The sequence below is a fragment of the Ornithorhynchus anatinus genome, chromosome 3, assembly GCF_004115215.2.
Source record: "Ornithorhynchus anatinus isolate Pmale09 chromosome 3, mOrnAna1.pri.v4, whole genome shotgun sequence".
NCBI classification, from domain to species: domain Eukaryota; kingdom Metazoa; phylum Chordata; class Mammalia; order Monotremata; family Ornithorhynchidae; genus Ornithorhynchus; species Ornithorhynchus anatinus.
Genome location: NC_041730.1, coordinates 3331325 through 3355686, shown reverse-complemented (window position 1 = coordinate 3355686; position 24362 = coordinate 3331325). Strand labels below are relative to the sequence as shown.

At 55.7% G+C, this 24362-nt stretch overlaps 1 protein-coding gene across 5 annotated transcripts in view; it reads left to right on the top strand.

The window, feature by feature from the left end:
- The window catches only part of LOC100087856 (tetraspanin-4), a 63481-nt gene extending 39405 nt beyond the window's left edge, over positions 1 to 24076 (top strand). For all 5 annotated transcript variants that reach the window (XM_029059427.2, XM_029059428.2, XM_029059425.2 and 2 more), the window contains 6 exons: positions 11419 to 11610; positions 14333 to 14407; positions 17906 to 18007; positions 19420 to 19551; positions 19734 to 19817; positions 22520 to 24076. In XM_029059427.2, the coding sequence (XP_028915260.1) occupies positions 11419 to 11610; positions 14333 to 14407; positions 17906 to 18007; positions 19420 to 19551; positions 19734 to 19817; positions 22520 to 22588 (654 nt within the window). In that variant the 3' untranslated portion in view covers positions 22589 to 24076. The remainder of the gene's footprint in view (positions 1 to 11418; positions 11611 to 14332; positions 14408 to 17905; positions 18008 to 19419; positions 19552 to 19733; positions 19818 to 22519) is intronic.
- The last annotated feature ends 286 nt before the right edge of the window (positions 24077 to 24362 follow it).

The following is a 24362-nucleotide window of genomic DNA, read 5'->3' as shown; positions in this document are numbered from 1 at the left end:
AATTCAGCATTAAAGAGAGACAATCCCTGCCCACAGTGGGCCCGGGTTGCTACTGGAAGGCAAAGCTGCCCCTAATAAGCGCCCCCCAGAGCTCCCCTCTTGACCGTAAGCTGGATGGGGCCAGGGAACGTGTCTGTTGATTATTCTATCGTCCTCTCCTGACTGCTCAGTCCAGTGCTCTGCACACAGTGAGCTCTCAATAAATCCGAACGAGCGGTGGGGCCTGCGGAGCCAGGCCGAGCCGGGCTGTGGCCGAGCGGTTCTGAGTTGGGGTCTTTGAGGGGGACAGGAGGGAGGTTGGCTTTTTGCCCCTTACTGAGGCTTTTTAGGACGGTGAGTCACGGAGAAGCAGAGTGGCTCAGTAGCAAGAGCCCGGGCTTGGGAGTCAGAGGTCATGGGTTCTAATCCCGGATCCGCCGCTCGTCAGCTGCGTGACTTTGGGCAAATTACTTCACTTCTCTGGGCCTCAGTTACTCATCTGGAAAATGGGGATGAAGACTGTGAGCCTCTCACGGGACCACCTGGTGACCTAGTGTCTACCCCAGCGCTTAGAACGGTGCTCGGCACATAGTAAGCGCTTAACAAACACCATAATTATTCTTATTATTGTGACCTTGTATCTACCCCAGCGCTTAGAACAGTGCTCGGCACCTAGTAAGCGCCTAACAAATACCATGATTATTCTTATTATTGTGACCCTGGGGTCGGGATGAAGCTGTTGCAGGAAGCAGCATTGGCCACCGGAGGGCGCCGGAGGACCGGGGCGGGACGGCTGCACGGCAGGACAGGCCGCTAGGGGGCGCCGGAGAGCGGGAGTGCAGGGCTGGCCACCAGGGGGCGCTGGAGGGTGGGGGAGCTGCGCTGGAGGGTGGGGGAGCTACGCAGCAGAGCCGGCCGCCAGGGGGCGCTACACAGAGAGGCAGCGTAGTCTCATTCATTCAATCGTATTTATTGAGTGCTGACTATGTGCAGAGCACTGTTCTAAGCGCTGGGGGAGATACAGGGTCATCAGGTTGGCCCACGTCACGGCTCCCGGTCTTCATCCCCATTTTAATAATTATAATAATGTTGGTATTTGTTAAGCGCTTACTATGTGCAGAGCACTGTTCTAAGCGCTCGGGGAGACACAAGGGAATCAGGTGGTCCCCCGTGAGACTCACGGTCTTAATCCCCATTTTACAGATGAAGTAACTGAGGCACAGAGAAGTTAAGTGACTTGCCCAGAGTCACATAGCTGACAAGTGGTGGAGCTGGGATTCGAACCCATGACCTCTGACTCCAAAGCCCGTGCTCTTTCCACTGAGCCACGCACACGGTCCCGCATTTTACAGATGAGGGAACTGAGGCCCAGAGAAGCGAAGCGACACGCTCACTGTCACACAGCTGACAAGTGGCAGAGCTGGGATACGAACCCATGACCTCTGACTCCCAAGACCGTGCTCTTTCCACTGAGCCACGCCCATCCCTGCCCAGTGACGGACTCACGGTCTAATCGGGGATGGATAGAGCCCGGGCCTGGGAGTGAGAAGGTCGTGGGTTCCAATCCAGCCTTTGCCACTTGTCAGCCGTGTGACCTTGGACAAGTCGCTTCACTTCTCTGGGCCTCAGTTCCCTCATCTGGAAAATGGGGAGTGAGACTGTGAGCTCTATGTGGGATAGGGACTGTACCCAACCCAGTTGGCTTGTACCCACCCCCGGCGCTTAGTACAGTGCCTGGCACATAGTCAGCGCTTGACAAATATCATAAAAATAACAGTGAGCGTCGACCACCGCAGAGGGGGGTGGGAGGGCACTGAAGAAGGGGGCAATGCAGAGCACGAACGGCCACCAAGAGCCGCTGAAGACGGAGGGGGCAGAGGACAGGCCGCCCCCCAGGAAACGCAGAGCGGGAATCATTACTATTAAGCGCTTACTATGTCCCTGGCGCTGTACTAAGCGCTGGGATGGATCCAAGCAAATACTGCCCTGGGTCTCTGTTCCCTCATCTGCAAAATGGGGATGAAGACTGTGAGCCCCATACGGGTCAGGGACTGTGTCCCAACTGATTGGCTTGTATCTTACCCCAGCGCTTAGAACGGTGCCTGGCACCTGATTATACGAGCAAATCGGGTCGGACACGGTCCCCGTCCCACGTGGGGCTCCCACGGGGCGGGGGGGGGGCCCTGTCGTCGCCGGTGGCTCAATCGTATTGAGCGCTTCCTGTGTGCAGAGCACTGTACTAAGCGCTTGGGAGAGGACCATACAGCGATAAACGGTGACAATCCCTGCCCTCCGTGAGCTCACAGTCTAGAGGGGGGGAGACGAACCCGAATAGAAATAAATAAGTGACAGATATGGACGTAAGTGCTGTGGGGCGGGGAGGGGGGAAGAACAGACGCCCCCCACCCCTCCGGCCGAAGGAGCACTGAACCCCTTTCTCTCTCTCTCTCTCTTTTCCTCTCCCCCTCCTATTCAGGCCCCCTCCCCTTTTATCCCCCCCCCCCCCCAATGGGTCTGAGCAGTGTCCAGTTGATCCAGCGCTCCGGGGTCCGGTCTACAGGTCCAGGCCTCCGGAGACCCCCGAATGGGTGGAGGGAGGGGGCCCGGCGACGACGCCCGGCCCGGGCATTGCCGGCCACCCAGGAGAATCCGGGCCATCTCCCGCTTGGCCCAAATCACTAAAGCCGCAGACCCCCGCAGTGACCCCCCCTCCCCCAGAGACTCCCCGCAGACATCGGGGTCCCCGTGAGGGGGTCACGGGGTGGGATGGGGGGTGGGCAGGGTTTCCGCTCCCCTCCCTCTCTCCGCTTCTATTTTTAAACCAGGGCTGACAGGACCTTGATGGGAGATGGGGAGGGGCTGCGCCGTTGTCTTTGATTTTGCAATTAAAGCGCGGGTAGACATCCTTCCGGAGCAATGAGCGCTGAGCACTGTTCCCTCTCCAGCCGAGGGAGCAATGAACCCCAGAGGGGCTGAGGCACAAATCCCCTCCCCTCCTTCCTCCTTCTCTCTCTCTCTCCCCCCATCCCCCTTCCCACTGGCTAATTCCGTGCCAACCCGGGGACGGAGGGGTCCGGGTCCGGGTCATCCCACCCCCGACGGCCAAAGGTCCGTCCTGTGGGACCGAGCTCCCTGGACCCGAGAACCAGAGGGACAGATTGCTTCGCTGGCTGCAGGGGGGGGGGTGTGTACACAGGTGCGAATGTGTGTGCACGTGTGTGTCTGGGGGTTCACCTATAATGACAATGATTATAATAATAGTATTTGTTAAGCACTTACTTATGGGCCCGGCACTGTCCTAAGCGCTGGGGTAGATACAAGGTGATCAGGTTGTCCCAAGTGGGGCTCACGGTCTTCATCCCCATTTTGCAGGTGAGGTAACTGAGGCACAGAGAAGTGAAGGGCCCAAGGTCACAGAGCGGAGAGGTGGCGGAGCTGGGATTAGACCCCACATCCTCCGACTCCCAAGCCCGGGCTCTTTTTGTCCGGTGGGCGTGTCTGCTTATGTACATGGGTGTGTGTCTGTGAGTACCTGGGACCTTAGGCATTACTCCTATTATTATTGTGCTATTAAGTGCTTACTATGTGTCAGGCGCCGTACTAAGCGCTGGGGTAGATAATAAATAATGATGATGATGGCATGTGTTAAGCGCTTACTATTGGCCAGGCACCGAACTAAGCGCTGGGGTGGCTACGAGCAAATCGAGTTGGACGCGATCCCTGTCCCACGTTCATTCGTTCATTCAATAGTATTTATTGAGCGCTTCCTATGTGCAGAGCACTGTACTAAGCGCTTGGAATGAACAGGTCGGCGACAGATAGAGACGGTCCCCGCCGTCTGACGGGCTCACGGTCTAATCGGGGGAGACGGACCGACGAGAACGACGGCGATAGATAGAGTCGAGGGGAAGAACGTCTCGTAAAAACGATGGCGACTAAATAGAATCGAGGCGATGTACAATTCATTAACGGTTGGGGCTCACGTGGGGCTCACGGTCTCCATCTCCATTTTACAGATGAGGAACTGAGGCACGGAGAAAGGGACTGGCCCAGGGTCACACAGCGGACAAGTGGGGGAGCTGGGATTAGAACCCAGGTCCTGCTGACTCCCGGGCCCGGGTTCTAGCCCTTATGCCATGGCCCTGTGCTCAACGCTGGGGCGGATGCAGGGGACTCAGGTGGGATACAGTCCCCGTCTAGCGCGGGGCTCCCCAGTCTAAGCGGGAGGGAGAGCCGCCGTCTCACCCCCATTTCGCAGAGGAGGAAACCGAGGCCCAGAGAGGTCGAGTGACTTGCCCAAGGTTACCCAGCCGGCCAGGGGCAGAGCCGGGGTCAGAACCCACGTCCCCTGGCTCCCAGCCCCGCACTCGGTCCACCGAGCAGCACATTTGATGAAGCGGCGTGGTCCGGTGGAGAGAGCCCGGGGCCGGGGAGTCAGAAAGATCTGAGTTCTAATTCCGGCTCTGCCGCCTGTGTGCTCTGTGACCTTGGGCAAGTCACTTCACTTCTCCATGCCTCAGTTCCCTTATCTGGAAAATGGGGATTAAGACGGGGACCGCGTCCGACCCGATCATCTCGTATCTACCCCAGCTCTTAGAACAGGACCTGACACGTAGTAAACGCTTAACAAATACTACGGTTCCTATTCTTATTTGAGGAGGAAGTCTCCGATCTCTTCAATGGGGGGGGGGGGTGGGGTGGGACAGAGATGGTCCCCTCTGGTGGAGGATGCCTGCCGGTCTGCCTGCACGGGCACCTCTGGGCGGGGGTGGGGTGGGCGGGATGGCCCCTCAGAGGGGGAGATGGCACCTCTGGGGTCTGGACATCCCCCCTCCCCCTCCCCTCTGGCGGGGATGGACAGAGGGAAGGAGGGAGGGAGGGGACGAAGAAGGGAGATTGGGAGAGGGAGAGTCCGCCCCATTTCTTTCTCTCTTCCCCTTAGTTCTCCTCCTTCTCCTGCCTTTACCTTTCTCTTTCTCTTCTTTCCTCCCCCTCCTTCCCTTCCCTTCCTCCTCTCTCCTGCCTCCCTTCCTTTCTCCTCTTTCCTCCCCGTTCTCCCCTTCCCTTCCTCCTCTCTCTCCCGTGCGGCCTCCCCCTCCTTCCCTCCCTTTCCTTCTCTCTCCCGTCCTTCCTCCCCTTCCTTTTTCCTCTTTCCTCCCCCTTTCCCCCTTCCCTTCCTCCTCTCTCCTCTTTTTCCTCTTCCCTTCCCCTCCTCCCCTCCCCTTCTCTCCCTGTCCTTCTTCCCTTTCCTCTTTCTCCTCTTTCCTCCCCCTTCTCCTTTTCCCTTTCTCCTCTCTCCCATCCTGCCTCCCCTTCCTCTTTCTCTTCTCTTCTCCCCGTCCTTCCCTTCCCTTTCTCCTCTCTCCTGCTTCCCCTCCTTTCTCCTCTTCCCTTCCCTTCCCCTCCTCCCCTTCCTCCTCTCTCCCATCCTTCTTCCCCTTCCTCTTTCTCCTCTTTCCTCTCCCTTCTTCTTTTCCTCCTCTCTCTCCCCTGCCTCCCTTTCTTCTTTCCTCCCCCTCCTCTCCTTCCCTCCCTCCTGTCTCTCCTCCTGTCTCCCCCTCCTGCCTCTGCCCCTCCCAAGCCCCTTAGGGGAGGCATCTCTTACCAAGTTTCATCCATCCATTCGTGGATGGATGGATGAATGGATGGATGGATGGATGGATGGATGGATGGATGGATGGATGGATGGATCCATCAGGCCCCCGTCCGACGACTCCTCTGCCCCCGGCCTGCCCTCTGTCTCCGATTTGTGGTCTCTGTCCCTTGGGGTCCGCGGGCCCACCGGGGACTGCTCCCCACCCCCCCGTCCTACTAGCTGCCCCCTCCCTCCCCTTCATTCCCCCCTCCTCTCCTTCACCCTTCTCAAGTGCTTTCGGCGAAGCGGCTCGCCCTGATCCTGATAATGACAGTGGCATCCGAACCGCACTTACTGTGTGCTAAGCGCTAGGGTAGACACGGGACCACCAGGTTGGGCACCGTCCCTGCTCCACCAAGGGTTTCACCATCGGAGGGGGGAGGGAGAGGAGGGATTTTAATGCTCATTTTCCAGCTGAGGAATCCGAGCCCCAGAGAGGCGAAGTGACCGGCCTGGCTGTCAGGAGGTCCTGGGTTCTAATCCCGTCTCCACCACTTGTCGGCTGTGGGGACTTGGGCGGGTCACTTCACTTCTCTGGGCCTCAGTGACCTCATCTGGAAAATGGGCATTGGGACCGTGAGCCCCACATGAGACAGGGACTGGGCCCAACCCAATTTGCTTGTATCGCCCCCGGCGCTTGGGACGGTGCTCGGCACATAGGAAGCGCTTAACAAATACCGTCGTCATTATTATTACACTTATTATACGCAGCTACGCACACCCCGGAACTCCGCACTGAGAAGCAGCGTGGCCTAGTGGCTGGAGCCCGGGCCTGGGAGTCAGAAAGTCATGGGTTCTAATGCCGGCTTTGCCACTGGTCTGCTGTGTGACCTTGGGCGGGTCACTTCACTTCTCTGGGTCCCAGTTCCCTCCTCTGTAAAATGGGGCTAGAGAATGTGAGCCTTATGTGGGACAGGGACTCTGTCCACCCCGATTCACTTGCCTCCACCCCAGCGCTTAGTACGGTGCCTGGCACATAGTCAGCACTTAACAAATACCATTGTTATTATCCTATGCAGATTTACACTCGCACGGGCAAATATACACTGATGCGTGCACATGTTCACACATACACACACAGATGTGCACGCATGGACACGTCCGTAAACACGGATCGACAGATAGGCGCTCATATTCCGGCCTGTCGTCTGTCTGTCTGTCACGTGTCCATTCATTCGTTCAATCGTATTTATTGAGCGCTTACTGTGTGCAGAGCACTGTGCTAAGCGCTTGGAAAGTACAATTCGGCAACAGATAGAGACAATCCTTGCCCACAGCGGGTCTATCTTTCTGTCAACGGTCTGTCTTCCGACAGTCCTCGCCGGCCCGGTTAATGGAGAGATCTGTCATCTTCCTCGCCACCTTCCCTGGGCGGAGGGCGGCTGGCGGCGGTGTGTGTTGGGGGGAGGGACTTAATGGCGAGAACCCGGGCCTATGAGGCAGAAGGACCCGGGTTCTAATCCTGGCTCCGCCACCTGTCTGCTGCGTGACCTTGGGCAAGTCACTTCACTTCTCTGGGCTTCAGTTTCCTCCCGTGTAAAGTGAGGATTCAGTGCCCGTTTCCCCCTCCTGCTTAGACCGCGAGCCTCGTGTGGGTCAGGGACTGGGTCCGGCCTGATGGGATTGTTCCCTCCCCCAGCGCTTAGCACAGCGCTCCGTACATGGTCATCAGCTAATCAACACCGCAATTAGCACTTGGTACAGTCCAGCGCTTAGTACGGTGCCTGGCACATAGTGAGCGCTTAACAAATACCATCGTTATTATTATTGATGGCGAGAAGCACAGAGAAGCAGCGGGGCTCAGCGGAAGGAGCCTGGGCTTGGCAGTCAGAGGACGTGTGACCTTGGGCAAGACACTTCGCTTCTCTAGGCCTCAGTTACCTCATCTGTAAAATGGGGATGGAGATTATGAACCCCACGTGGGACAATCTGATTACCTTGTATCTACCAAATACAAATACCATCATTATTATTATTGATGGCGAGAAGCAGCGGGGCTCAGTGGCAAGAGCCCGGGCTTGGGAGTCAGAGGTCATGGGTTCGAATCCCGGCTCTGCCCCTTGTCACCTGTGTGACTGTGGGCAAGTCACTTCACTTCCCTGTGCCTCAGTTCCCTCATCTGTCAAATGGGGATTAACTGTGAGCCTCCCGTGGGACGACCCGATGACCCTGTATCTCCCCCAGCTCTTAGAACAGTGCTCGGCACCTACTAAGCGCTTAACAGATACCAACATTATTATTACCCCAGCGCTTAGAATAGTGCTTGGTACATAATAAGTGCTTAACAGATACCATCGTTATTATTATTCATGAAATGGAAGCGAAGGGGGCGGGGGGGGAGGCCCTCTAAGCCGCCGGTTGGCCCGTTGCCTGATTTCTCCTGGGCTCCCACCGCCCGAGTTCCGTCTGGCCGCCTTGGCCGGGGCGGGGGACAGGAGCGGAAGGCTGAAATGCGGCCCGGAGTTGCCATCTGGGTGGTTTCGATGCCTCGTTTCCCGTTGCTTTTCCCGTTGGGCGGGTTGGGGATTTATTGCCCATCCCGGCTCCCTTGGGATTCACGGCGGCTTCCTCTGTCATCCTTGTTAAGCGCTCCTAAGGATAATCATAATAATCACTGTGGTGTTTGTTAAGCGCTCCTAGTAATAGTGAAATTGTTATTATTAACAACAACAATAATAATAGGGATGGTTGTTAAGCACTCCTGATGATATTGATAATAGCTATGGTGTTTGTTAAACACTCCTAAGAATAATGAAATTATTAATAATAATAGGGATGTTTGTTAAGCACTCCTGATAGTATGAATAAAACTGTGGTGTTTGTTCAATGCTCCCAATAATAATGATATTAATAATAATAATAATAATAATAATAATAGTGATGTTTGCTAAGCACTCCTGATAGTATGAATAAAACTATGGTGTTTGTTCAATGCTCCTAATAATAATGATATTAATAATAATAATAATAGTGAGGTTTGTTAAGCACTCCTGATAGTATGAATAAAACTATGGTGTTTGTTCAATGCTCCTAATAATAATGATATTAATAATAATAATAATAATAGTGAGGTTTGTTAAGCACTCCTGTGATAGTATGAATAAAACTATGGTGTTTGTTCAATGCTCCTAATAATAATGATAATAATAATAATAATAGTGATGTTTGTTAAGCATTCCTGATAATAATACTAATAACGGTGGTGTTTGTTAAATGCTCATTCATTCAGTCATATTTATTGAGCGCTCACTGTGTGCAAAGTGCTTGGAAAGTACAATTCAGCAATAGAGAGAGACGATCCCACACCGGGTTTACAGTCTAGAAGGGTGGAGACAGACGTCAAACCAAGTAAACCGGCGTCAGTGGTATTACTAATAATAGTAATAATAATAATACTGATGTTCGTTAATAATAATAATAATAATAATAATAATAATGTTGGTATTTGTTAAGCGCTTACTATGTGCAGAGCACTGTTCTAGATACGGGGTCATCAGGCTGTCCCACGTGAGGCTCACAGTTAACCACCGTTTTCCAGATGAGGTCACTGAGGCCCAGAGAAGCGAAGTGACTCGCCCACAGTCACACAGCTGACAAGTGGCAGAGCCGGGAGTCGAACCCATGACCTCTGACTCCGCAGCCCAGGCTCCTTCCACTGAGCACTCCTCATATTAAGAAGCGTGGCTTTATTGCTTCGGGTGGCGAAGGTCGCGGGAGAAGATTTCCTCTCATCCATTCCGATGGATTGAATCAACTTTCCTCGGTGGTTTTTCGGCCTCCGTCTTCTTCCCTGCGGGGGAGACCACCACCCCGGCCCCGGCCCGAGACGGGGGGCCGCGGGTAGGGGGAGCATTGGAGCGGAACCGGTCTCCTGACCTAGCTAGGGAGTCAGAAGGGCCTGGGTTCTAATCCCGGCTCCGCCACCCGTCTGCCGGGTGACCTTGGGCAATGCTCTTCGCTTCTCTGGGCCTCAGTTCCCTCCTCTGGAAAATGGGGATAATAATACCAATTGTGGTATTCATTCGGCGCTTACTCTGTGCCAGGCACTGTACTAAGCGCCGGATGAAGCGGCGTAACTTAATGGAAAGAGCCCGGGCTTGGGAGTCAGAGGACACGGGTTCTAATCCCGCCAATGCCACTTGTCCGCTGTGTGACTTTGGGCAAGTCACTTCGCTTCTCTGGGCCTCAGCGACCTCATCTGGTAAATGGGGATGAAGACTAGTGGGCCCCACGTGGGACAATCTGATGACCTTATATCTACCCCAGCGCTTAGAACAGCGTTCGACACATGGTAAGCGCTTAACAAATACCATCATCATCATCATCATTATAAAAAATGTAATGATTGTGGTATTTGTTAAGCGCTGACTATGTGCCAGGCACTGTACTAAGCGCCGGGGATCAGATTAGACTGTAAACCCATCAAAGGGCAGGGACTGTCTCTATCTGTAAACGATTTGGCCATTCCAAGCGCTTAGTCCAGTGCTCTGCACAGAGTAAGCGCTCAATAAACGCTATTGAATGAATGAGTCGATACAAGCAAATTGGGTTGGACGCGGTCCCCGTCCCACGTGGGGCTTCGAGGGGGGTCGGAGGAGGATGGGAAGGGGCAGAGGGGATCGAGACGCCAAGCGACCTCGGAGCCCACGACCACCAATTCTCGGATTGGGCTCGCCCAGCCGCTCAGCACAGCGCTCCGCACATAGTAGCCTGGAAGCGTCTTGAGGGCAGAGATCTGTGTCTTCTAATTCTACCGTCCTCTCCCAAGCGCTCTGCACAGCGCTCTGCGCAGAGTAGACTATAAGCACCTTGAAGACAGGGATCGCATCTACTAACTCTATTGAACTCTCCCAAGCACTCGGCACAGTGCTCCGCACATAGTAGACTATAAGCACCTCGAAGACAGGGATCACGTCATCTCCGTTGAACTCTCCCAAGCGCTCAGCACAGTGCTCCGCACCCAGAAGACTGGACGCTCCTTGAGGGCAGGGATCGGGTCTGCTCACCCTGTTGTCTTCTCCCAAAGCGCTCAGCACAGTGCTCCGCACACAGTAGACTGGACGCTCCTTGAGGGCAGAGATCCCGTCTGCTAACCCTCTTGTCTTCTCCCAAAGCGCTCAGCACAGTGCTCCGCACACGGTAGACTGTCAGCTCCTTGAAGGCGAGGGCTGAGTCTGCTATTTCTATTGCTCCCCCCCCCCGAGCATTCAGCACAGTGCTCTGCGCACAGTAGACGGGAAGCTCTTCAAGGGTAGGGATCGTCTTCTGATTCTAGGGTCCTCCCCCGAGCGCTCAGCACAGCGCTCTGCACCTAACAGACTAGAAGCTCCTTGAAGGCGGGGATCGTGCTTGCTTAACGGTACTGTCCTCTCCCGAGCGCTCGGCACGGTGCCCTGCACAAAGTAGAGCGCTGGTGAGGATGAGGAGAAGCAGCGGGACTCGGAGGAAAGAGCACAGGCTTGAGAGTCAGAGGACGTGGGTTCTAATCCCGGCTCCGCCGCCTGTCTGCCGTGTGACCTCGGACGAGTCACTTCACTTCTCTGGGCCTCAGTTCCCTCATCTGGAAAATGGGGATGAAGACTGGGAGCCCCAAGGGGGACGCCCCGATTAGCTCGTCTCTACCCCAGCGCTCGGAACGGTGCTCGGCGCGTAGTTAGCGCTTAAGAGAGACGATCGCCGTCGTTTCGGTGAGGGTGGTGAGGATGGTGGTGTCGCCGGGCGCCCGTCCTCCGAGTTGGGGGCGGGCGGGGGGGCACGGTGGGCAAGGGGGCGAGGCCCGCCCTGAGCGGTGGCGGTCCCCGCAGCTGGGCGGCTGCGGCATCCTGGGCGTGGGCATCTGGCTGGCGGTCACCCAGGGCAACTTCGCCACCCTGTCGTCCTCCTTCCCGTCGCTGTCGGCCGCCAACCTGCTCATCGCCACCGGCGCCTTCGTCATGGTCATCGGCTTCGTCGGCTGCGTCGGCGCCGTCAAGGAGAACAAGTGTCTGCTCCTCAGCGTGAGTGGGCCGCGGGGGGGGGGACACACGCGGGCCACGGATTCACGGGGGGCGGTGCGGCCAAGTGGAAAGAGGATGCGGGTTCTAATCCCGGCTCCGTCAACAATAACGACGGTGCCGGTTAAGCGCTCGCTGCGTGTCAGGCGCTGTTCTGAGCGCTGGGGTGGATGGGGGCTGATCGGGTTGGACACGGTCCCCGTCCCGCAAGGGGGACCCCGGGAGATTATCGTTATACTCTGTTGCGGGCACGGTGCTGCCCACCCAGCGTGGCGTCTCCGCCGCCAACCGGCCTGGCGCCCTCTGCTCTCTCCTCTCTGCCCCTCTCCGCCCCTCCCTGCCCCCCCCCCCCGGCTTCTCTCCGCCCCTTCTCTGCCCGGCCCTCGCTCGCCCACCCGGCGCCCGGGCAGAGCGCCCAGGGCCGGCGGGCGGTGGCCGGGGCACGTGCCATCTGCCCGGGGGACGCGGGGAAGTCTCGGTCCACCTCCTGCCCCCAACGCCCTCCGCCCTTCAGGCTGCCCCGCTCCCGCCGGCCCGGGGGTCTCGGGCTTCAGCCGCCGCGGGGCCGTGGCAGGGCCGTATCCATCCACCCGGCGGTCTTGCGTCAGCCCCAGCGCTTAGCACACGGTGCCCCGCACCGACTCATCGCTTGACTTGCTCCCTTTTGTCATCCCCCCTCCCGGCCCCACACCACTCATGTCCCTCTCTGTCATTTCTTTCTTTCTATTCATGTCTGTCCCCCACCCAGGCTGTCAGCTCACTGTGGGCAGGAAATGTGTCTGCTTATTGTTAATAATAATAATAATGATGATATTTATTAAGCGCTTACTATGTGCCAAGCACCGTTAGAAGCACTGAAAATAATGATATTTGTTAAGCGCCTACTACGTGCCAAGCACCGTTAGAAGCACTGAAAATAATGATATTTGTTAAGCGCTTACTATGTGCCAAGCACCGTTATAAGTGCTGAAAATAATGATGATACTTGTTAAGCGCTTACTATGTGCCAAGCATTGTTCTAAGCGCTGGGGGTAGATAGAGGGTCATCAGTTTCGTCCCATGTGGGGCTCACGGTCTTCATCCCCATTTTCCATTTTCGCCGAGGCCCAGTGAAGTGACTTGAGAGGCAGCGTGGCTCAGTGGAAAGAGCGCGGGCTTTGGAGTCGGAGGTCATGGGTTCAAATCCCGGCCCGGCCCCTTGTCAGCTGTGTGACTTTGGGCAAGTCACTTCACTTCTCGGTGCCTCGGTTCCCTCATCTGTAAAATGGGGATGAAGACCGTGAGCCCCACGTGGGACAACCTGATTCCCCTGCGTCTCCCCCAGCGCTTAGAACAGTGCTCGGCACATAGTAAGCGCTTAACAAATACCGACATTATTATTATTATTATTATTATTATTGCCCAGGGTCACACAGCAAGGCAAGTGCTAGAGCCAGGATTAGAACCCACAGCCTTCTGACTCTCTGGCCCGGGCTCCATCTGCTACGCCATGCTGTCCTCTCCCAAGCGCTCGGTACAGTGCTCGGCACACAGTAAGCGCTCAATAAATACGATTGAATGAATAAATGACTTAGCAATCCCCAAAGTTATCACGATGTGGGGTGCGGGACCGAGGGGCTTCGCCTCTCCAAGTCCGGCGGGCGGCCGCTCTCTGACCATTCTCCAGTCAGTCCCTCAATCCTATTCAGTGAGCGCTTCCTGCGTGAAGAACACTGGGCTGAGCACTTGGGACAGGACAACGGAACAATTTAAGAGCCCGGGCCTGGGAGTTGGAAAGATCTGGGTTCTGATCCAGCTCCGCCCCCTCGTCTGCTGGGTGACCGTGGGCAAGTCACTTCACTTCTCTCTGCCTCAGTCTCCTCATCTGTAAAAGAGGGAATACTCCCCCTTTCATCCATTCGGTCGTATTTATTGAGCGCCCACCGTGTGCAGAGCACTGGACTAAGCGCTTGGGAGAGGACAATACAATAATAAAGAGACACTCCCTGTCCAAAGAGAATTTACAGACTAGAGACTGTAAGCTTCTTCTTAAAGTGGGAGTCTAAGAAGTCCCCATTACCTTGTTTTTTACCTCAGCCCAGAAAACAGTGCTTGACACACACAGGGAGTCCTTAAAGATTACTATAATTAGTATTAATTATTAATTATTAAGGCGGGATAGGATAAGTACTTGGAATTGCAAGGTGGCAGTTTGGATGGAGAGGAATGGGCCGATCTTAGCGATGTTCGAAGGTCGAACCGACAGGATCTGGCGGCGGGTTGAAGGAGAGAGATGAGTCGAGGATAACGCCCAGGTTACGGGCTCGTGAGAGGGGGAGGACGGCGGTGTTGTCTACGCTACGTGCCAAGCACTGGGGTAGATACAGGGTCATCAAGTTGTCCCACGTGGGGCTCACAGTCTTCATCGGCATTTTCCGCATGAGGGAACTGAGGCCCAGAGAAGTGAAGTGACTCGCCCACCGTCACCCAGCTGCCAAGTGGCGGAGTCGGGATCGGAACCCACGACCTCTGACTCGCAAGCCCGGCCTCTTTCCACTGAGCCACGCTGCTTCTTTCATTCAGTCGTATTGAATGGGCGCTTATTGCGTGCGGAGCGCTGTACTGAGCACTAGGAGTGGTCACGCGGAGGCGGGCCATGGGAGGGCGGGACCGGGGAGGGCCGCGGGGTCACCCCCGGTGACCTCTGACCTTGTCCACCCCCCCCCAACCCGCCCCCTCCCCGCAGTTTTTCATCATGCTGCTACTCGTCTTGCTGCTGGAGCTCACGGTGGTCATCCTCTTCTTCGCCTACACGGACAAGGTACGTCACCTCCCTGGCCCGGGCGGCCTGAGCGCGGGGTCCTCCGTTCCGTGCCCCCGCCTCCGGGCAGGACGAGGGTCACGGTGGGGTGGGGTGGGGTGGGGGGCGCGGGGGCGTCTGTGGAGCTGCAAGGGGTCAGGCTAAAGCGGGGAGTTGAACGACGGCTTCATGGACCGATCCCAGGGGAAGCGGGAGAGGCTGACGCTGGAAATGACACCATAATAATAATGTTGGTATTTGTTAAGCGCTTACTACGTGCAGAGGTTGGGGGAGATACAGGGGAATGAGGTTGTCCCACGTGAGGCTCACAGTCTTCATCCCCGTTTTATAGATGAGGGAACTGAGGCCCAGAGAAGTGAAGTGACTCGCCCACAGCCACACAGCTGACAAGGGGCAGAGCCGGGATTCGAACCCATGACCTGCTGACTCCCAAGCCCGGGCTCTTTCCACTGAGCCACGCTGCTTCTCTCCCTCTGCCCCCAATCCCGCCCACCTTGCAAGTGGGATAACCCAGAACCCCTGGGACTAGGCGATCGATCAATCAGTGGTATCTATTGAGCGCTTCTACGGGCCACGCACTGTACCAAGCGCTGGGGTAGATACAAGCTCACAGTCCGAGTAGGAGAGAGAAAAGTATGGCGTAGTGGATAGAGCCCGGGCCTGAGAGTCAGAAGGATCTGGGTTCTAATCCCAGCTCCGCCCCATGTCCGCAGCGTGACCTTGGGCAAGTCACTTCACTTCTCGGGGCCTCAGTTCCCTCACCTGGAAAATGGGGATTAAGACTGTGAGCCCCACGTGGGACAGGAACAGTATGTATGACTTGTATCTCCCCCAGTGCTCAGAACAGTGCTTGGCACATAGTAAAGCACTTAAGTATTATAATAATTATTATTATCACTTGGATTTGCTCCCTTTATTCACTCCTTCCTGAGCCCCACCGTGCTCATGCACATCTCCAGAATTTATTTATTGATAATAATCATAATAATGAAGGTATTTGTTAAGCGCTTACTATAATAATAATGATGATGATGGTAGTGTTAAGCGCTTACTATGTGAGCCTCACGAGGGACAACCTGATTCCCCTGTATCTCCCCCAGCGCTTAGAACAGTGCTCGGCACATAGTAAGCGCTTAACGAAGACCAACATTATTATTATTATTATTGAATGAAATACAATTGAAAGACTTCTCCCAGGTCACGCAGCGGACAAGCGGCGGAGCGTAATACGGTGCTCTGCAAACAGCGCTCAATAAGTGTCATTGATTATTGAGTAATTGGTTAAAGAATGTTAGGGATGCAGACAGGCAGCAAAAGGATGGTGGGATTGCAACGTAAACACTCTTTTTGGTATTGTTTTTGAATTTTTATTGGGATTCTTTCCCCAAAAGAGTCCCCTCCCCCCCCCCCAGATTCCTCATTCGCCTCCACGGGGGATCATTTTCAGTGGCTGATTCAGAAGCAGAGGTCAGAGGGCCTTCCCCTCCCAGAGGGCTAGGGAAATAGAGTCAATAATCAGCAGTATTTATTGAGCGCTTCCTGCGTGCGGAGCACTGAGCTTAGCGCTTGGGAGAGGACGATGTAACCGAAGCAGCGTGGAAAGAGGGCGGGTCTGGAGTCAGAGGACCTGGATCCTAGTCCCGGATCCGCTATTTCGCCTGCCGTGTGATCTAGGGAAAGTCACTTTGGAGAAACAGCGTGGCCTAGTGGATAGCGCACGGTCTTAAGAATCGGAAGGGCCTGGGTTCTAATCCCGGCTCCGCCGCTTGCCTGCTGGGTGATCTTGGGCAAGTCGCTTCACTTCCCTGGGCCTCGGTTCCCTCCTCTGTCAACTGGGGATGAAGACTGGGAGCCCTGTGTGAGACAGAGACCGTGTCCGCCCTGATTAGCTTGTGTCTAGCCTAGTGCTTAGTACAGTGCCTGGTACTCAATAAGCGCTTAATGGAATACCACAGTTATTATCATTCACTTCTCTGTGCCTCAGTTTCCGCATCTGTAAAAGGGGGATGAAGACTGTGAGCCCCATGGGGGACAGGGACTGTGACCAGCCTGATTAGCTCGAATCTGCCCCAGCGCTTAGTACAGTGCCTGGCACCTAATAAGCGCTGAACGAAAACCATCGGAAAACGCCCGCAAAACAACAACAAAAAAACAGAGATGGTGCCACAATTCCCACAATTCCCACAAGGGAATTGTCCTGAGAAATCACCAACTCCCTCATCCTCCTTCCCATTTTCCCCTGCCCCCCCCCCCCCCCCAATCCACCCGCCTCCCCCAGAATCTCCCGGGCAGAGAGGTGAGGTGTCCGTTTGGGGTCGGGCCCGGTTCTGGGCGGAGTAACGTGTCCGTGACGGAACTTGTTGGAAAATTCTTGTTGGTTAAATTACACCCACTGGGGGTTTCCGAAAAATTGTCTGGCTCTTCTGACCTTCTGCTTTCACCATAAATACTGCCTCAATTGTTGGCCCAAATGGCAGTTTTCAGCCCTGCTTGTTTTTCTGGTTTGGACTCTTCTTCTTTTTATTTTTTAAAATCACAAAAAACAAAAAAGCTAGGATTTGGGAAGGGCTTACTATGTGCCAGGGACCGAACTAAGCGCCGGGGGAGGTACGAGGTAATCGGGTTGGACACAGTCCGTGCCCCGCGTGGGGCTCACGGTCTTCGTCCCCATTTTCCAGATGAGGGAACTGAGGCCCAGAGAAGTGAAGTGACTTGCCCAAAGCCACACAGCTGATAAGTGGCGGAAGGCCACCCTGCCCACAGAGGTCGCCCGGAAAACAGTGTGGCCCAGTGGCTAGAGCCCGGGCCTGGGAGTCAGGGGACCTGGGTTCTAATCCCAGCTCTGCCACCTGCCCGCGGTGTGACTGTAAGTCGCTTCACATCTCTGGGCCTCAGTTCCCTCATCTGGAAAATGGGATTCTCTCCTCGCTCTCCCTCCTTTTTTAGATTGTGAGCCTCATGTGGGACCTACTTGTGTTTTATCCACCCCAGTGCTTAGTGCAGTGCTTGGGGCATAGTAAGTGCTTAACAAAGTTATTATAACTATTACTATTAATAATAATAATAATAATAATTACATCCTTGGATCCTGCCCCGCTAGCTGGTCTGCCTCCTCCCTCCCCTGACACAAATTTTTTGCCCCCCACATTCTCAGGCAACTGAACTGCCCCACTCAGGGAAGCAGGCTGAGGGGTGAGATGGGCAGAGAGAAGCAGCATGGTGTAGTGGGTAGAGCCCGGGCCTGGGAGTCAGAAGGTCATGAGTTCTAATCCCGGCTCCGCCACATGTCTGCTGCGTGACCTTGGGCAAGTCACTTCACTTCTCTGGGCCTCAGTGACCTCATCTGGGGATTGAGACTGTGAGCCCCACGTAGCACAGGGACTGTGTCTGACCAGATTTGCTTGTATCCGCCCCAGCGCTTAGTAGAGTGCCTGGCACATAGTAAGCGCTTAACAAGTACTATTATTATCATCCTATTGTTCTCTTGTACTCTCGCAGATCGACAAATACGCTCAGCAGGACCTGAGGGATGGCCTGCACCTCTATGGGACCGAGGGGAACATTGGACTCACGAATGCCTGGAGCATCATCCAGACTGACGTAAGTTGGGGACCGACCGCTGCCTCAGTTTACCCCTATTTTTATGGACTTTGTTAAGCGCTTACTATGTCCCAGGCCCCGTACTAAGCGCTAGGGTAGATAGAGGATCATCAGGTCGGACTCGGCCCCCATCCCAGCGTGGCTCAGGGGAAAGAGCCCGGGCTTGGGAGTCAGAGGTCATGGGTTCTAATCCCGGCTCTGCCGCTTGCCAGCCGTGTGACTTTGGGCAAGTCGCTTCACTTCTCGGTGCCTCAGTTACCTCGTCTGTAAAATGGGGATTAAAAGTGTGAGCCCCACGTGGGACAGCCTGCTCACCTTGTATCCCCCCACTGCTTAGAACAGGGCTTTGCACATAGTGAGCACTTAACAAAACCAACATTATTATTTTTCTGGGATTTGTCCTGCGACTGCCGACCTCTGGTTGGACGGAGGAGATGGACTCCCCGTTCCGAGGGACCCAGAGGTGGCAGGGTCGGTCAGTCATATATACTGAGCGCTTACTCTGTGCGGAGCACTGGACTAAGCGCTTGGGAGAGGACGATGCAACAGAATTAACAGACACGTTCCCTGCCCACAAGGAGCTTATCTCTCTCAATCAGGGGTATTTATTGAGCACTGACTGTGTGCAGAGCGCTGTACTGAGCGCCGGGGAGACAGTACGAGAGAGTCGGTAGACACGTTCCCTGCCCGTAACAAGCTTACCACCGATCAATCGATCAGTGGTATTTATTGAGCGCTTACTGCATGCAGAGCACTATACTAAACGCTAAGGAGGGTTCGATATAACAACCAACAGACGCGTTCCCTGCCCGCAGTGAGCTTATAGTCTAGAGGGGGAGACAGACGTGGATAGAAAGAAATAAAAACGGACGTAAGCGGTTCGGGGCTGGGAGGGGGGGATGAAGAAAGGGTGCAGGTTGGGGTGACGCAGACGGGAGGGGAAGAAGAGGAAAGGAAGGCGCAATCGGGGAAGGCTTCTTGGCTCAGTATAGGGCTACACACCCAGGGGCTCTCAGTACAGTTCTCCTCACACTGAAAACTCTCAATACGTTGCTCCGCACCCAGAAAGCACTCAGCACAGTGCTCCACACAGAGGAGATGCTCTGCCCACAGCATCAGGAGGGGACTGAGGTGGCGGGCGGGGTGTGCGTGTGTGTGTTTGAGAGAGAGCGTCTCCCCCATTGCCATTAAGCGCTTCGTACAGTGCTCTGCACTTAGTAAGAACTCAGTAAATACCGTCGACCGATATAGTTACGGGGGTAGGGGTGTGTGTCTCACGGCCTGTGCCGTCATGGGGGCGGTCGGGGGGTGTGCGCGCACGTTTACGTGTGCGTGTGTCACGGTCTGTCGCCATGGCATGTGTGTGTCTGCGTATGTGTGTGTGTCTGTCTCACGAGGGGTTGCCCTGACAGTTCCGGTGCTGCGGCGTGTCCAACTACACGGACTGGTTCGCCGTGTACAACAGCACGCGCGTGCCCGACTCCTGCTGCCTGGAATTCAGCGACAGCTGCGGGCTCCACTCGCCCGGAACCTGGTGGAAAGCGGTGAGAGACCCCCCCGGGCCCCCGGCCCGACCCCCGCAGGCCCCAGCCCCGCCCCTGCAGCCCCCTCAGACCCCCCTACACAACCCCCATTCCCACACCGGCCCCTCAGGCCCCCCTCAAGTCCCCCCCACTCCCCCAGCAGCCCCCCACCCGACCCACTGACGGACTCCCTTGTCGTCCAGCCCTGCTACGAGACGGTGAAGACGTGGCTGCAGGAAAACCTCCTGGCCGTCGGGGTCTTCGGCCTGTGCACCGCCCTCGTGCAGGTACAGCCCGCCCCGGACCCTGGACCCCGGGCCCCCCGCCCCCTCCACTCCCATCCCTGACACGGGCCCTCTCTGCCTCCCGTTCTCCCCATCTCTGTCTCTGCTGCCGTTTCTCTCTGCCTGACTCTCCCCTTCTCTGGCTCTCTGGCACCGTCTTTTTCCATCTCTGTCTCTCCTGCTCTCCGCCGCCGTCTCTCTCTGCCTCCCGCTCTCCATCTCTGCCGTCTCTCTTTCTCCGTCTCTGCCTCTCCCTTCCCCCATCTGCCACTGACTCTTGTCTGAGCTTGTGTGTTTCTCTCCATCTCCGTTCTCCCTCCCCACCTCTGCCACTGTCCCTCTACACCAGTTTCTCTCTGTCTCTGTCTCCCCCCGACCGACCTCGCTCCAGCAACCTCAGCAGAATCTCTTTCTCATCTGTTAAGCGCTTACTATGTGCCAGGCACTGTACTGAGCGTCGGGGTATTATTATTATCATCAAATGCTGTCGTTTCCGTTTCCTATGGCTATATTTTCTCCAGAACGTCCTATCTTCTGCCATATTCCGTGACCTTTCTAACGTGTCTTCTGTTAGCGTTGTTATGGTCCCTATCCATCTAGCTGCCGTTCTGCCTCTTCCGAGTTTTCCCTGGACTTTTCCTAGCATCAGTGTCTTCTCCAGAGAATTCGTCCTCTCAGTGACGTGTCCAGAATACGCTGATCTAAGTCGAGTCATTTGGCCTTCCGAAGACTACCGTGGCTTAATTTGCTCCAAAACCCATTTGTTTGTTTTCCGGGCAGTCCACCGAACTCACGAAAGCTTTGTCCAACACATTTCAAAAGAGTCGATGCTCTTTCTATCTTGTTTTTTCACTGTCCAGCTTTCAGATCGGCACCAGAAACACCATAGATTTGACCATTTGCATTTTTATGGCAATTATTACATCCGCTCGTTTCGTGATTTTTTTCCAGTCTCTTCAAAGCAAATCTTCCTAATGTTAATCTTCAGTGTATTTAATGTCGGTATTTGTTAAGCGCTTACTATGTGCAGAGCACTGTTCTAAGCGCTGGGGGAGACACAGGGGAATCAGGTTGTCCCACGTGAGGCTCACAGTCTTAATCCCCATTTTACAGATGAGGGAACTGAGACACAGAGAAGTCAAGTGACCTGCCCACAGTCACACAGCTGACAAGTGGCAGAGCTTGCTTATTGATCCCAGGATCAATATCAATATTCTACAAGCATATCGATCGGGACACAGTCCCTGGACCACAAGGAGCTCAAATTCTTAACACAGGCCAAGGGCAGAGCCGGGACTCAAACTCCTGTCTCCAAAATAATGCATTCATTAGTTGTGGTATTTAAGCGTATATTGTGTGTCAAACACTATACTGAGCACTAGGGTAGATACCAGATAACCAATTTGGACCCAGTTCCTGTCCCACATAGGGCTCACAGTCCAAGGCGCTTAATACAGTGCTCTGCACACAGTAAGCGCTCAATAAATACGATTGAATGCATGAATAAGGCAGGAGGGAGAGCAGGTATTGAATCCCAATCTTGCGGATGAGGATGTTCAAGGTCACACAGCAACCTAGTGGCGGAGCCGGGACTCGAACCCCAGCCTCTTAAATAATTAATGGTGGTATTTGTTAAACTCTGTACTAATCGCTGGAGTAGATAGAAGATCATCAGGTCTCCCAGGGGGCTCACGGTCAAAATAGGAGGTAGAACAGGGATTGAATCCTCAACCAGCACCTAAAACAGTGCTTGGCGCACAGTGAGCGCTTAACAGATACCATCGTTATCGTCTTTCCCTCCCCCTCTCCCTCAGTGAGATCTTAGCTTCCAAAGCTAAGGAATGAGCGTCATCCGTTGGGCGGACGGGTTTTTTTCCATTATTTGTTAACTTTGCTTTTGTAAGTCTGCTGTTTAGAAACTCTGCGATCCTAAAAGGTCTGTATTTCTGTAGTGGAATGAATGCTTGGCTTTTTTTTTGCCCCCTTCTTGGAACATGTGGCTCTTTTGAAGCAATACCAGATTGTTCGTAAATAAATGACCAGCTTGCTTTAAAGCAGTCTCCTCGCCTGGTGCAGTACGTGAGGGGACTGATTGCGAATCCCCACTGAAAAGAAGCAAACCAAATCTGAAATTGAGAAGGAGCATGGCCTAGTGGGTAGAGCCCTTGGCTCAGTGGAAAGAGAGCGGGCTTGGGAGTCAGAGGTCACGGGTTCTAATCCCGGAACCGCCGCTGGTCAGCTCTGTGACCTTGGGCAAGTCACTTAACTTCTCTGTGCCTCAGTTCCCTCATCTGTCAAATGGGGATGAAGACTGTGAGCCCACATGGGACAACCTGATCACCTTGGATCCCCCAGCGCTTAGAACGGTGCTTTGCACATAGTAAGCGCTTAACAAATACCACAATTTATTTTTATTTTAGAGCCCGGGCCCATGAGTCAGAAGATCATGGGTTCTAATCCCGGCTCCGCCACTCACCTGCTGTGTGACCTCGGGCCAGTCACTTAGCTTCTCTGGGCCTCCCTAGTCTGTCAAATGGGGATCGAGACCGTGAGCCCCACGTGGGACGGGGCTGGGTCCAACTCGATTCGCTTGTTTCCACCCCACTATTTAGTACTGTGCCTGGACCATAGTAAGCGCTTAACAAATACCATCATTATTATTATTATTAATAATGTTATTATTTGTCCATTTCCTGGGCCCGCAGATCCTGGGGCTGACCTTCGCCATGACGATGTACTGCCAGGTGCTCAAAGCGGACACGTACTGTGCGTAGCCGGCTCCCGGACCGCGCTCCCCCGACCCCCGGAGGACCCAGCCGCCCCCCTGTAAGACTTTGCCGCGCCCCATCCCCCGCCAGACCCTCCCGCGCCCCCTCTCCTCCCCCTGAAGACTCCCCCCTTGTTGTGGGGGAGACAGTAGGGAAGGAGGAGGGTCCCAGGACTGACTCCGGCCTCCAAGGGGCGCCTGCAGGATGGGGCCGCCGGGACGCCGTCACGCCTCCGGGCAGCCGCCCGAGGAAGCGCGGGTGCTGCCTTCTCCCCTATCCCCACCCTGGGGGTCGCAGCTGAGACCCCGAAGGACCCCCTCCTCCCACCTTGGAGGCCCACCCTCCCGCCCCCTGTCCCCTCGGGAAGCCGGCGTGGGTCCGACGGGTCTTCCGCTGTTTCCCCGGGCCTCTCTGCTACCGACCGAGGGGGTGTCCCGGCCCCGCCGGGGTCTGCCCGGGCTCTGGGGCGGTGAGGATTGGGGTCCGCTCGCCCCGGCCCCTTCGCCCCGTGGATCTGGAGAGAATGGGGGTTCCCCTTCCGTCCCCGCCCCCCCCCGGGCTCCTCTCTGCAACGGGAGAGCAGGCTGGGTCCAGGGGTCACGGAGTCCGGGCGGCCCGGCTCCGTCCGTCCGTCTGACCTTCCCGGAGCCCACGTAAGCCCCAGAAGAACCCATGTGTGAGCGTGTGTGGGTGTGTGCGTGCACGTATGAACGCGTGAGCGTGTGCTCGTGTGAGGCGAGGTGGGCGCCTGCTCCCAGGCGTGTGACTGTGGCTCCTCCCCGTCCCCCCGGTGGCCACTCACCCGCCTCTAAGCTCGGTAGCCGGGGGCCGCCGGGAGTCGGGCCTACGGCTTCCCCGGGGGTCCCGGGGCTTCCCCGCCCGAGGGTCCCTCGCAGCTCCTAACCTAGAAGGAAGCGGGGAGTCCCAAACCCCGTGACGCCCCCCGCACCCCCCACCTGCCTCCCGCCGGGACCCTCCCCGGCGTGGAAACCAGACGGGCTGGTGCCTGGCACTGGCACCTTCCTTCTCACACCAGCCTTGCAGATAACTCAGATCTTACCAGCCCGCCGGGCCTCGCCGGCCCCGACCGTTCAGCCACCGTAACATCCTTCACCCCTGGGCGGGAGAAACGTCCACGCCTGCTGTGGGCCCGGGCTTGGGGGGGTCCCCGCTGTACCCCCACCCCCGGGATCTCTCCTCTCTCTGCCCCAGGGGGAGGGTCTGCAGGCTGAAGCTGAGCTCCTCTCGGAAGCTCCGAGTGCTCGTGGAGAGCCTGGGAGAGACAGCGGGAGGGAGAAAGCCAAAGGGGTGGCTGGGGGTGCCCCCTTCACGACCAAAACGAGCCCCCCACCCCCCCAGCCCGGGCTCCCCGTGACCATGCATTTGATTGTATTTTGCCCCGCTTCCTGGCATAATCTTGGCAGCTCGTGGCACGGGGAATTAAATCTAGCAATGAGGGGACTAGGAGAGAAAAGAGAAGAGAAAAAGGAGAAGGAGGGAAGGGACTGGGGAGGGGAAGAAAGAAAAGAGTGAGAAGGCAGCTGAGGCTCCATCTTACTTGGCACTTTCAGAGTGCAGCAGGCTGTAGTCACTCAGTGAATTACGGTAGCCCCTCCCCCTTCCTCCCCTCCACCCCCAATTCGACCCTTCCCCTCCTCTTAGGGGGAAGGGAGGATTGTGTGGTTGAGGCAATTATGCGAGAAAACCCCACGTGCTGGTCCTTATTAGGTTCGGACCAGGTGCCGGGCCCTGGGCTAAACCTGAGGCACCGATGCGGAGA